This window comes from Rhinolophus sinicus, linkage group LG02, assembly GCF_036562045.2.
Source record: "Rhinolophus sinicus isolate RSC01 linkage group LG02, ASM3656204v1, whole genome shotgun sequence".
Classification (NCBI taxonomy): Eukaryota; Metazoa; Chordata; class Mammalia; order Chiroptera; family Rhinolophidae; genus Rhinolophus; species Rhinolophus sinicus.
In genome coordinates this window covers 114,651,126-114,663,573 of record NC_133752.1, presented here as the reverse complement: position 1 = coordinate 114,663,573, position 12,448 = coordinate 114,651,126, and the positions used below count along the sequence as shown (strand labels likewise).

Below are 12,448 nucleotides of genomic sequence, written 5' to 3'. Positions count from 1 at the left end.
CTTAGGTTTGCCAAGTACCTCAGAGAGCTGCTGTGATAACGAAGTGGACTAGTACCTGTAAAGTGCGTAGGGCCTCGCACACAGTAAAGTCTGGCTGTGATTCTATTTTCTATGGCTTCTCTGTTTCCTCCGCTTGGGGATGTGGGGGAGGTGAGGAAGAGTCTTGAGAAGAGTGGAAAATGCTCAACATTTGTATGATAAGAAATGGAAGTGAGAACTGATTTGTGGGACACAGAAGCACTGAGGATTGGGGAGAATGCTGGCTGAGGCATGGCTCAGTGATGGGAATTTTCCAGGCGTGCTTCGCACTTGGGTAAACGTGCACAGAAGATGGGCAGCTGATTTCACACAATGTTGGGGGGTTCCTAGGCGGGTACAAGAGAACAAGTGTGCAATGGAGGTGTGGATATTGGCAAGAGAAGAGTTGGAGAAATGGCACTGTCATGGAGAAAGCCTGAATAATTATGCTGCAGTAGTGAGGTTGTGATCAGCAAAGGACAGCATAAATTTGTCATTTCAGGGGTGAGCACTTCTGAGTGATGGCACAGTTTAGGATGCACCTTAGAAGGGTTATGTGGGATGGAGTCAATGGACTTTATACATGGGAAGGCCAAGGTGTTGAGTGGGTCATCCACAGGACACTGCACTGGCCAAGGCTGAAAGCAGCATTTGTGGCAAGGACGAAGCCTGAACCAGGAGCCATTGCAAAGTCTGTAATGAGTGAGAAAACTTGACAAGGAGAAATGTTAGCAAAGAGAGGGCAGCCAGATTTCCATAGTAAGATAAAGGGCTATTACCACAGCCGTCCAACTCTCTCCTTTCTGCAATCGGACCAAACCTAGAATCAATTACTAGTATTTCCCAAGCCAACATTGATTATGGAACTCCCAAATGGTAACCGAGGCACTCCACCATAGAGATCCACTTAGTCCCCACTAATCCTTCCCTAAACCCACACCAAATTCCAACCAGACTGATAAGATCCTTTAGTCCATATGTACCTTCCTGCAAAGTAAAAAGAAAGCACACCTTTTTCTGATAATTGTAGCCCGGGGCCACCAGCTTGGCGAGGGGACAGTCCCCTTGCGTGAATTTCCTCGGGCAGATGCAGCCCCAGGCCCCAGCACCGGTCTTGGTGAGCAGAACACGACTGAATTTCAGCTACATATACAACCCTTAAAGGGAAGCAGGAAAGCCCTGCAGCTGGGAGGAGGACATTTTTAGAAGGTGGTATAAAACTGGTCCAAGGAGGAAAATCAACGATGAAAGTGCTTAAAGCAAAAAGAAGAGGGTCTAAGCAAACTCAGAAAGGAAAACAAATGGTGTATCTTTCCAAGATGGTTCATGTGAATACCATGTATATTTGCTCAGGTAGAAAATAAAAATTAGAGCAGAATTTTTATAGTATTCCAAACTGAGTAGTATTTTTATTCAAACTCTTTTGTATTAAGCATATGGGAGTCCTAGGGTAGCCTTTGGTTCTCCATTCCTTTAAATTCCCCTATGTTCTTCTTTGGGGGATATCTGGTTTTTCTCTTTCATTCATTGCTGTCAGTGGGAAATTGTTTGGATCTGGACACCCTGGAGTCAATTTGAAGATGTAAGTGCAGAGTGCAGCAGGATGGGCTCGTAGGGCCACTAGACCATCCCTACACTTTATCATGAAACTTACCAAGAGCCAATGGCATCGTGCGGCGGGACCTTTAAGAACCTCTGGAGAAATTCCAGAAAACTGGTTTAGCATCATTACCATCCCACAGCAGCGATATCATTACCACTGTGTGCTTGCTTTTGCTCTGTGGTAGTTTACCTAATATGCCTAGGTACCCTTGTTGGCTTGTGATTTCCTTCAATCTTCTTGGCGGCAATGAGCAAGCAGGATGATTTGTAACTGAACAGGGTTTCAATTTCAGGAAGCCCTTCAGGAAAAAAGAGCTTTTATAATCTGGAAACAGGGTCCAGAAGACACTTTGAAATTCATCTCAGGTGATCAGGAGTCCCTGACACCACATCATTCTAAAGTGAATAAAAGGGGGGGAGCATCAAGAATAAGAAAAGGAGGAACTGGTCATTGCAAAGAGGAAAGGGAAGTAAACTTGATGGCTCCAGAGGACTTCTCGAGGTGTCACTGTGTTCCAGCTCAAGGAAAGAATAACCAGGCTACCGCTGTTTAAGGCCCAAGGAGGCTGAGCCAGTGGGATGAGCCCTGGGGTTGGGTGAGAGTCCTGGTGTGGTCTGGGAGCTCTGTCAAGGGGTGACAGTGGCTACCCAGGTATGCAGGCATCCTCTCAGTGAAGGTGCACCGAGCACATTTGCAAGTCAGTGTCAACCTCTTCAGATGGGCTCAAAGCAGGGCTTCTGGAGCTGTCAATCTTCCCTTTGTTTGATCTACTTTCTTGTCCTCTTTCACTCTTCCCTTAACCCCGACTGCCTGTCCTCTGTCCTCTCCTTCCCAAACTCATTCATTCATTTACTCATCCATGTAATTTCTCTGTGCCAGGCACAGGGAATAGAGTGGTAAGACTCTGTAGGAGACAGTTATTGAACGAGCCTTTGTGAGGCTTGCCTTTCAGAAAATTGTACCATAGCAAAATACGATGAGCCTCCTGAGGCGGGATGTAGATGGTGCTAGGGTGCTTTGTGCCTCCTTCTCTCTCACCCACTCTCCTTTTCCCTTTTTCCTCCTATCCTCAAATAAACGCTTTCATTCTCTTGACCTAGACTCTCCTTTCTTTGCTCCTTTTCTGTCCTCATCTCTTTGGTCCTCTCTCATCCCCTTTCTCCCTCTCCCTTTCCCTAATTTCTTCTTCCTTTTTCTCCTCCTGTCTGTCCTTCCATCTGTCCCTCTGCCTCACCCTGAAACAGGACAATACTCTGTTCTCATTTTAAAAGACACTTTCCCCAACTCCACCCCCTCGTGCACACACCCACACACCTGTGCAGTCACTTCCTGCTCACACATCCAACCTCCCTTTGGGGCACTGGCATTTGGCCCCTGTCACTTGGGAGCAGGGAATACATGGCTATTTCCCCTGACTGGAGTCAGAGGCTGAGACACACACAAATCATAGGGGTTAGAGTTTCGTAGTGAGCCGGAATCATAAATAAAGCCCAGAATTCATGTGAAGAGGTTGAAACTGGATGCGCCTTGACGGCATGAAGCTAAGTGAAACAAGTCAGACAGAGAAAGACAAATATCATTTGGTTTCACTTACACATGGAACCTTAGAGAGAGAGAGAGAGAGAGAGAGAGAGAGAGAGAGAGAGAGAGAAGCTCATAGATACAGAGAGAACATTGGTGGTTGCCAGAGGTGGGAGTGAGGGATAGTCGAAGTGAGTGAAGGGGGTCAAAAGGTACAAACTTCCAGTTATAAAATACATAGGTCCTGGGGATACAATGTACAACAAGGTGATTATAGTTACTAATACCATATATTTGAAAGTTGATAAGAGAGTAGACCTTACAGGTTCTTATCACAAGGAAAATAATATTTATAATTGTGTGGTGATGGATGTTAACTAGACTTATCACGGTGATCATTTCACATTATCATATAACTTTGGGGCGGCTGGTTGGCTCAGTGGTTGAGGCGCGGTGCTCATAACACCAAGGTCGCCAGTTCGATTCCCATATGGGCCAGTGAGCTGTGCTATCCACAACTAGATTGAAAACAATGACTTGACATGGAGCTGATGGGTCCTGGAAAAACATGCTGTTCCCTATATTCCCGAATTAGAAAGAAAGAAAAAAACTAATACAATTTATATGTCAATTATATCCCAATAAAATAAGTTAAAATTTAATACACGTCAGTTTATAGAGCACTTTCTGCATACATTTCATAACCCTGTGGCCTCGAGACCTTCTCATCAGATCCATTTACAGATCAGGAGCCTCAGACTGAGAGACATAAGCACTTGCTCCAGGTCACACAACTGTCATGGCTTCGTCAGGATTGGATCTTAGGTCCTCTAACAAGGCCCCATTAGTTCCTGATAGTAACTCACAGCAAAGTGGAAGCGAGGTTTGCCCCAGAGACTGTCACCTCTGTGGAACAGCCCTGCCACACGAAGCGCTAAGGACAGGGCTGTGCCTAGATGTCCCTGAACCTCTCAGGGATTTTTCATCTGAGTCTTGGCCTACCTGTTGCATGTAGGTACTTGTGACCATGTGTGTGTGCAAGTGTATATACACACACACACACACCACTCACATAGACACACGCTGCTCCTCTCCCCTCAACTGCTTGCTCTGATCCCCATTAATTCTCAATACTTACCACCCATTTGGAGGCATAAAATTCAATGTCAGGTGCTGAAACTGAGCAACTGAGAGATGAGAATGTGACCTTTTCTCATTTTTGTCTTGCACCCCATTTTTCTAAGTGTCCCTAAACATACACACACACACACACACACACACACACACACCATCCCCTTCAAGTTAGTGTTATAAACTTACTCAGATGCTGAAAATCCAACTCCAAGTGTGAGAATCTCTTTATCACTGTCCCGTTCCATTCGGACAGTGGCAAATGGAGCTCCTTTTGGAGACTACTCAGAATCAACTTTTGTAAAATCGCCTTGGTATAAAACACCAGGAAGAGATTGTAGGCAATAATCAGAATCAGCCCAATGCACAAAACTTTGTAGACATTTCTCCTGAGCATCATACTGTGTCGGCTGTGTCTCTCCCCGCGCGACTGAGTGTGTCACTGCCCAGGCAGGCTGAGCCTGGTCTGCGCCGGCTGCATAGATGACACCTTGCCTACCAAACCAGATGTTCTCCGACTAGGAAAGCTGTCACAAGCTTCCTGGTTTCTCCTGAGCAGCATCAGGTGTGTGGAGTGTGCCATGGCAGCCGCCCAGTGACCAGCAGGTTCCCTGGGCACACCCTGCACTGTCTCAGAAGTCAGGTTAATGCTTGTTCCTGGAGCTGCAGGGTGAGAGGCTTTTCTCTCTATATTCTGTTTCATTTGTTTTGGGTTTTTAATGTTCCTTCTCCCTGGTGAAAATCTCCTGGGAGACTCTGAAAGAGCATGTGAGGTCTGTTCTTCTGAGTATAGAAGAGGTAAATAGTACGAGAAAAGAATCCACAAAGTGGGAAGTTTCTGTACTGTATGCTCTGAGACCAAGGATCACATCTCAGGTGCCTTTTTATCTAACTCTACAAGTCTTGGACATTGCAGATGTGCAACGAATGCTGATTCAACAAACTTGGGGGAGATTTTTCTGCCGGTCCTGTTAGAAGCAGGTGGCTGAGCTGGAGGGAGCTCTGGGAGGTGAGCCCCAGGCGATGGCCCTGCCTCACTGATCCCTGTCCTCTGCCAGTCACCTGCACACAGAGGTTCTACCCTGCTCCAGCTTCCAGTAACACTTCTGCGCCCACACCTCACATTCACTGTATGTTTTGGACCAGTCATCTAATTATCACCATTGTAGATTAAACACTTAAAATTGTTCTCCCCAAATTTAAAGTTCTCAGGCTAGTAGTGTTGGGTTCCTCCATAATCACATCTCCCATCCTGTTCCAGACCCTTGGACACCTTACGAGGTCCCCAAACACAACATATACAGAAAAGAGCTTAGGCAGACATTTAGAATAAAGTGAAGAAATGTGGCTTTAGAAAAAACAGGTAGAATGAAACAAAACAAAAAGAAATGAACAAAATGAGTAGTATTTTGTTGGTTTGTTTTTCATTAGTCTTCCCCATGTTCTCGCCGACAAATTAGAGTCGAAATAAATAAAAAATGCACAATCACTTCCATTTCTGACTCAAAATGGAGTAAACCACTTATCTCTATTCCTACCCACTAAGGGCAGCTAGAAACTCTGGACGTTATATATAAAACACACATAAGAAGACCCTGAAAAGTGGAGAAAAGAGGGCAGACCGGCAAAAGATCTCAGGACCCAAGGAACAAGACAGCCGTGAGTTCCCTGGGGTTTCTTTTTGCCTAATATATCCCAGACTGAAAAAGTTGCCAAACTGTAAATGCCCACAGGAAAAGGCAACAAAATCCCCCAAAGATCCTGGTCTCTCTGCAGCCAAAGGAACAGGAAAGAGCAGCCTAGCAAGACTGAAAACATTCAAACAATAACTGCTCTATTCCATGCAGACAGCACTGAAAAACCTGCTGCTCCACGCCCATCGTATTAACAAAGGTCATGTGGGAAGACTTGACTTCCACGCTCACCCCCAGCTGTGACAAGGTGCCCTGCTTGCATCCCCCTCTAGGATGGTGGCCTTATGGGGAGCCATAAATGTTATACCTGTCCCCTATGATGTCAGTAAAAGAACAGTAACGAAGTGGCCCTCCCTCTCAGCCAGCTGATGTCAGCAGAGGTCTAGTGGGGAACCTGAATTTCCTTTCCCACCCAGCAGTAAAGGTACACCCCCTCCCCCCGCATTGTCAATGGAGGCAAAGTGGGAACCTGTTCTTCCACTCCTACCTGGCAGTGACAAGGTGGCACCTCCCTTTCCCCACCAGAGCAGTGTCAGAAAGTCCTGCTAAAACAGAAGATCTAATTGAGATTCAGAGTCTTGTAATATAATATTCAGAATGTCCAGGATGCCACAAAAAAATCCTTGACAAACCTAGAACCAGGAAAATCTCAACTTGAGTAAGAAAAGCAGCAGACACCAACACCAATATGACAGAGATTTTGGAATTGTCTAATAAGGATTCAAAACAGTCACCTAAAAATGCTTCAACAAACAGTTATGGACATGCTTGAAACAAATACAAAAATAGTAAGTCTCAGCAAAGAAATATAAAGTATAAGAAAATGAATAGAAGAACCAAACAAAAATTTTAGAAATGAAAATCTGATAAGTAAAATTTTTAAATCAGTGGAGGAGCCTCAACAGTAGAATGAAAAAGATAGAGAAAAGGATCAGGGAACTTAATTAGAAGATAAGTAGGAGAATAGAAATTATCCAATCTGAACAGCACAGTGAGAACAGACTCAAAAAATAATAACAAAACATCAAGAACATGCGACTATAACAAAAGAAATTGTTTTTCATCAGAGTCTCAGAAAGAGAGGAAAAATGTGAGACTAAACAAGAATTCAAAGAAATAGGGCTGAAAATTTCCCAAAGTTGTCAAAAGATGTAAACCTACAGATTTAAAAAGTTGAGTGAATTGCAAAGAGGATAAACTCAAAGAGATCTATCCCAAGACACATCATAATCAAACTTCTGAAAACTAAAGACAATGAGAAATCTCAGAAAGAGAAATACAAAAAACAATTCCTTTTGCAATTGCAGCAAAAAGAATAAAATACCTAGGAATAAACTTAACCAAGGATGTGAAAGACCTATATGCTGAAAACTATAAGACATTTTTGAAAGAAATTGAAGAAGACACAAAGAAATGGAAAGACATTCCGTGCTCATGGATTGGAAGAATCAACATAGTTAAAATGGCCATATTGCCCAAAGCAATATACAGATTTAATGCGATCCCCATCAAAATCCCAATGGCATTTTTTAAAGAAATAGAACAAAAAAAAATCATCAGATTTGTTTGGAACCACAAAAGACCCCGAGTAGCCAAAGCAATCTTAAGAAAGAAGAACAATAATGGAGGTATCACACTTCCTGACTTTGGCTTGTATTACAGGGATACAATAATCAAAACAGCTGGTATTGGCGGAAAAACAGATACATAGACCAATGGAATAGAATTGAGAACCCAGAAATAAAACCACATAAATATGGACAGATAATTTTTGACAAAGAAGCTAAAAACATACGATGGAGGAAAGACAGCCTCTTCAATAAACGGTGCTGGGAGAATTGGATAGCCACGTGCAAAAGAATGAAACTGGACTGCTATCTGTCACCATGTACCAAAATTAATTAAAAATGGATCAAATACTTAAGCATAAGACCTGACACAATAAACTGCATAGAAGAAAACATAGGTACTAAACTTATGGACCTTGGGTTCAAAGAGCATTTTATGAATTTGACTCCAAAGTCAATGGAAGTAAAAGCTAAAGTAAACGAATGGGACTATATGAAACTTAAAAGCTTCTGCACAGCAAAAGAAACCATCAACAAAATAAAGAGGTAACCAACTGAATGGGAGAAGATTTTTGCAAACAGTAAACAGTGCCTCTGATAAGGGGCTAATATCCAAAATATACAAGGAACTCATGAAACTCAACAACAAAAAAACAAACAACCCAATTGAAAAATGGGCAGACGACCTGAAGAGACATTTCTCCAAAGAGGACATACAAGTGGCAAATAGACATATAAAAAAATGCTCAACATCACTAATCATCAGAGAAATGCAAATCAAAACCACAATGAGATATCACCTCACCCCAGTCAGAATGTCTGTCATCAACAAGACAAATAGTAACAAGTATTGGAGAGGCTGTGGAGAAAAAGGAACCCTCATACACTGTTGGTGGGAATGCAGACTGGTGTAGCCGTTATGGAAGGCAGTGTGGAGGTTCCTCAAAAAATTACGAATAGAATTGCCATATGACCCAGCAATCCCTCTCCTGGGTATCTACCCAAAAAATCTGAAAACTTTTATCCATAAAGACACGTGTGCTCCAATGTTCATTGCAGCTTTGTTTACAGTGGCCAAGACATGGAAACAACCAAAATGTCCTTCAATAGATGAATGGATAAAGAAGTTGTGGTATATATACACAATGGAATACTATTCGGTGGTAAGAAAAGATGAAATAGGAACATTTGTGACAACATGGATGGATCTTGAGAGTGTAATGCTAAGTGAAATAAGTCAGACAGAGAAAGCAGAGAACCATATGATTTCACCAATATGTGGCATATAAACCAAAAACAACAAAAGAACAAGACAAACAAATGAGAAACAGAAACTCATAGACACAGACAATAGTTTAGTGGTTACCAGAGGGTAAGGGGGGTGGGGGGTGGGAGATGAGGGTAAGGGGGATCAAATATATGGTGATGGAAGGAGAACTGACTCTCGGTGGTGAACACAATGGGATTTATAAATGATGTAACACAGAATTGTACACCTGAAATCTATGTAATTTTACTAACAATTGTCACCCCAATAAGTTCAAAAAGAAAAGAAAAAGACAATGGAAAAATTTTGAAAACACTGAGAGGGAAAAAATAGCTCACCTGTAGGGGAGAAAAAAGCTATTTGAATGACAGCAGCTTTCTGATCAGAAATAACAGAAACTAGAAGGAAGTACCACAACGTTTTCAAGCGCTGAAAGAAAAGAGTGGTCAATCCAGAATCATATATTCGACAAAAATATCCCTCAGGAATGAAGGAAATCAAGCCATTCTCAGAAAATTAAGAGAATTTGCAAATCTACTCTAAAATAAAGCCCACAGAAAATTTTCAAAATGAACAAATGAGAAAAGAAGGCATCTTGGAACACCCAGAAGAAAGAAAGAACAACAGAAAAAGTAAACATCTTACTAAATACAGACTTCCCTTCTCCTTTTGAGTTTCTAAATTGTTTGACAATTGTCACAAAAAGTATAGCCTTGTCTGACGTGGTTCTCAAAGTATGTAAAAGAGATATTTAAAGATAATTGCATTATAATAGGAGAGGATAACGGGAGTTAAAAGCAGATGAGGTTTCTACCTTCCCCTGAACGAGTGAGATGACGACACAGGAGACTGTAACACGTTGCATAGTATAATGGTGATGGAGTCGCGCGCAGGGATTTTGACTGTAGCCGTGGCTACACGAATCCGCATGTGTGACAAAATGGCACAGAACTATGCACACACAGTATCGATGGCAAATTTCTGGCTTTGCTATTGCGCTCTAGCTGTATAAAATGCATCCACTGGGGGAAGTGGATAAAGGCACACAGACGTGCTCTGTACTAGTTTTGCAAAATTAAATGTTTAAAAAAAGAGCTATCCCTACCCTAAACAAACTTACTGCTGACGTAGGTTACATTCTGAAATTATAAACCTTTTATTAAAACACACGAAAGTTAACTGTGGGGATGATGAGGGCTGGGAAACAGAGAGATAGAGGTAGGAAGTAGACTGACTTTCAACTGTACAATTTATATGTATTTTAAATTTATATCATATTACATGGATTGTCTATTTAAAATAAATAGAATAATTTAATAACAATTTGCATCACAATCTCAGAAGTTCAGTCAGCTAGAGAGAGCAACTATTTCTTTCCCTGTAGTCTTCCTTGCTCCAAAGGGGCCATGTGAATGTTTATGGGACTACTAGGTTCCCTCAGGTATCCAATCACTGCTCAGAACACTGGGACAGTGGTCCTCAAATGTTCAAGTTCATAAAAATCACCTGGGTAGCTTGATCAAAATGCAGATGTCCAGGTCCCAAGCCTATGGATTCTAATTCTATAGGTCTCATGGGACCTGGGCATCTGCATTTTAACAAATGTTTCATATGAATAACCTTACATCGCTGCCCCAGCAAGCTCATAAATCCATGGAAGAGATGGACTGATTTGCAATTAGAGTGACTGTGATTAGAACCCTGTAGGAGGCACCAACATGGGCCAAGGGCCACAATAGGGCAAGTGGCTGTTCAGCCTGGGTATGTGGCATCTTGAAAAGGATGTAAGTTTCAGTCCCTCCAACAGATGGGGTAAGTGTAAGGAATGGAATAGCACAAATACTTGAATTGGGACAAATAGTTCAGGGTGGTCAGAATGTAGAGGTGAAAACTGGCATGCAAATACTACAATCTGTTGACTTCATTTTTGTTTATAATAGTAAAAAATAATCATAATAAGTAGATCTAAGTGTCCAACCACAGGGGAATAATTTATGATATGGTAATGGCTAAGCAAATTATGGTACCTCCACTCCATAGAATATTAGAGTATTATGGACAGCAAGGAAAAGCTGTTGGAGAAAGTACGGATGTTATAGTAAGACAGTGATTCTGTTACACACTAGCCAGGTAAACTCAGGAAAGTTATTTCACCTCTCTCAACCTAATTTCCCTTATCTGCAAAGGAATCTGTAACACTCCTTTGCAGAGTTGTTGTGAAGTTTAAATGAGGTATGCTTTGTAAGGGGCCTGGCATATTCAATAAACATTATATATTATCATTGCTGTTGTTTTTGGTAAAAAGGTATTGAAAGCCATATCACAACATGAAAAACTGCTTATAACAAAATGCTAAGTGAAAAAAAAAAAAAAAAACAGGCTAGAAAATTGTTTGGGTGGCCCAAGCTTCCTATATGGGTCTTATAAGAGTCCTAAATAGTGACACAGTGCCACTGACAGCCCAAATTTATTTGCCCCTTACCATGTCTGCTGTTACAAGATTCCAGCTCTCTTCAAAGACTCCTTGCATATTTCTGAAAGGCCCCTGTGGAGTCTCAGCAGCAGTACAGCAAGCCTCCATGTAGCATCTTATACTTTTCCTCCCTAACCCCATCAGCAGGTGGTCTCTCCACCAAACACAGCAAACTCTTACAGCCCACCCTGCTCCTTCTGTAGAATACCCAGGCCCTTACTGCTTCAGAAGTTGTACTCACAGTCCCCTTAGAGGTGCCCCAAACTAGGAGACACCCTGTGCTGGAAGGAAAGAGTTGGGGGTAGGGAGCCTCAAAGCCAATCTATCTTATATACCATTGCCTTATGAAGTTTGTAGTGAAAATAAAATTCTTTCCATTTTTACCCATAGACAGCACTTTTTTCTACCTAGGGTACAGCTATGATAAGGATTGGGAGGGACGCTGAGTCAGAGATAATCCAAATGTCACCTACCACACCTAACCAGAATCACTTCTCACTGATTCTGATGAGGAGGACTTTACATCTGTCCACATTTGTCTGCCTGACTCCTTTCCTCAGCATGAGTTCTTCCCCAGGAGGTACCTGGTCCTTACAGACTCCTGGTTGCCTCCCCCACCACTTTGCGAGATGTGCCCAGCAATGGCTAAACCCAAGCAATGAGCATGCTTAGAATCCAAATGGGAACTGCCCCGCTGCCCCAGCACATGACCATGACTACAGCAATATTGGAAAGAAGACCAATATGCAATGTCCAGATTCCCCATTACAAGGAACCAGTGTACCTTAGAGAAATAGTTGATTCTGGGGCAGGAAAAATGTAAGATGAACCTGAAGCATCTTGTAATACCAGAAGTAAGGAAGCTGAAGAAGAAGAAGAAGAAGAAGAAGAAGAAGAAGAAGAAGAAGAAGAAGAAGAAGAAGAAGAAGAAGAAGAAGAAGAAGAAGAAGAAGAAGAAGAAGAAGAAGAAGAAGAAGAAGAAGAAGAAGAAGAAGAAGAAGAAGAAGAAGAAGAAGAAGGAAACTGAAACAAGAAAACCAAACAGAAGCACAAGGAGAAAGACTAGAAGAAAATATGCTGAAACAATAAGAATGGTTGTATTAGTACCAGTATAGGCAATTAATTTACTTTTTCTATTTTTAATTATTCTGTGATTTAATTATTCTGTAATAT

At 42.0% G+C, this 12,448-nt stretch overlaps 1 protein-coding gene across 1 annotated transcript in view; it reads right to left on the bottom strand.

Moving 5' to 3' along the window:
* GALNT8 (polypeptide N-acetylgalactosaminyltransferase 8) overlaps positions 1-4,763 on the bottom strand; it is a 65,797-nt gene extending 61,034 nt beyond the window's left edge. The window contains exon 1 of the mRNA XM_019718612.2: positions 4,463-4,763. Coding sequence (XP_019574171.2) covers positions 4,463-4,673 — 211 coding nt within the window. The 5' untranslated portion in view covers positions 4,674-4,763. The remainder of the gene's footprint in view (positions 1-4,462) is intronic.
* Positions 4,764-12,448: the final 7,685 nt, after the last annotated feature.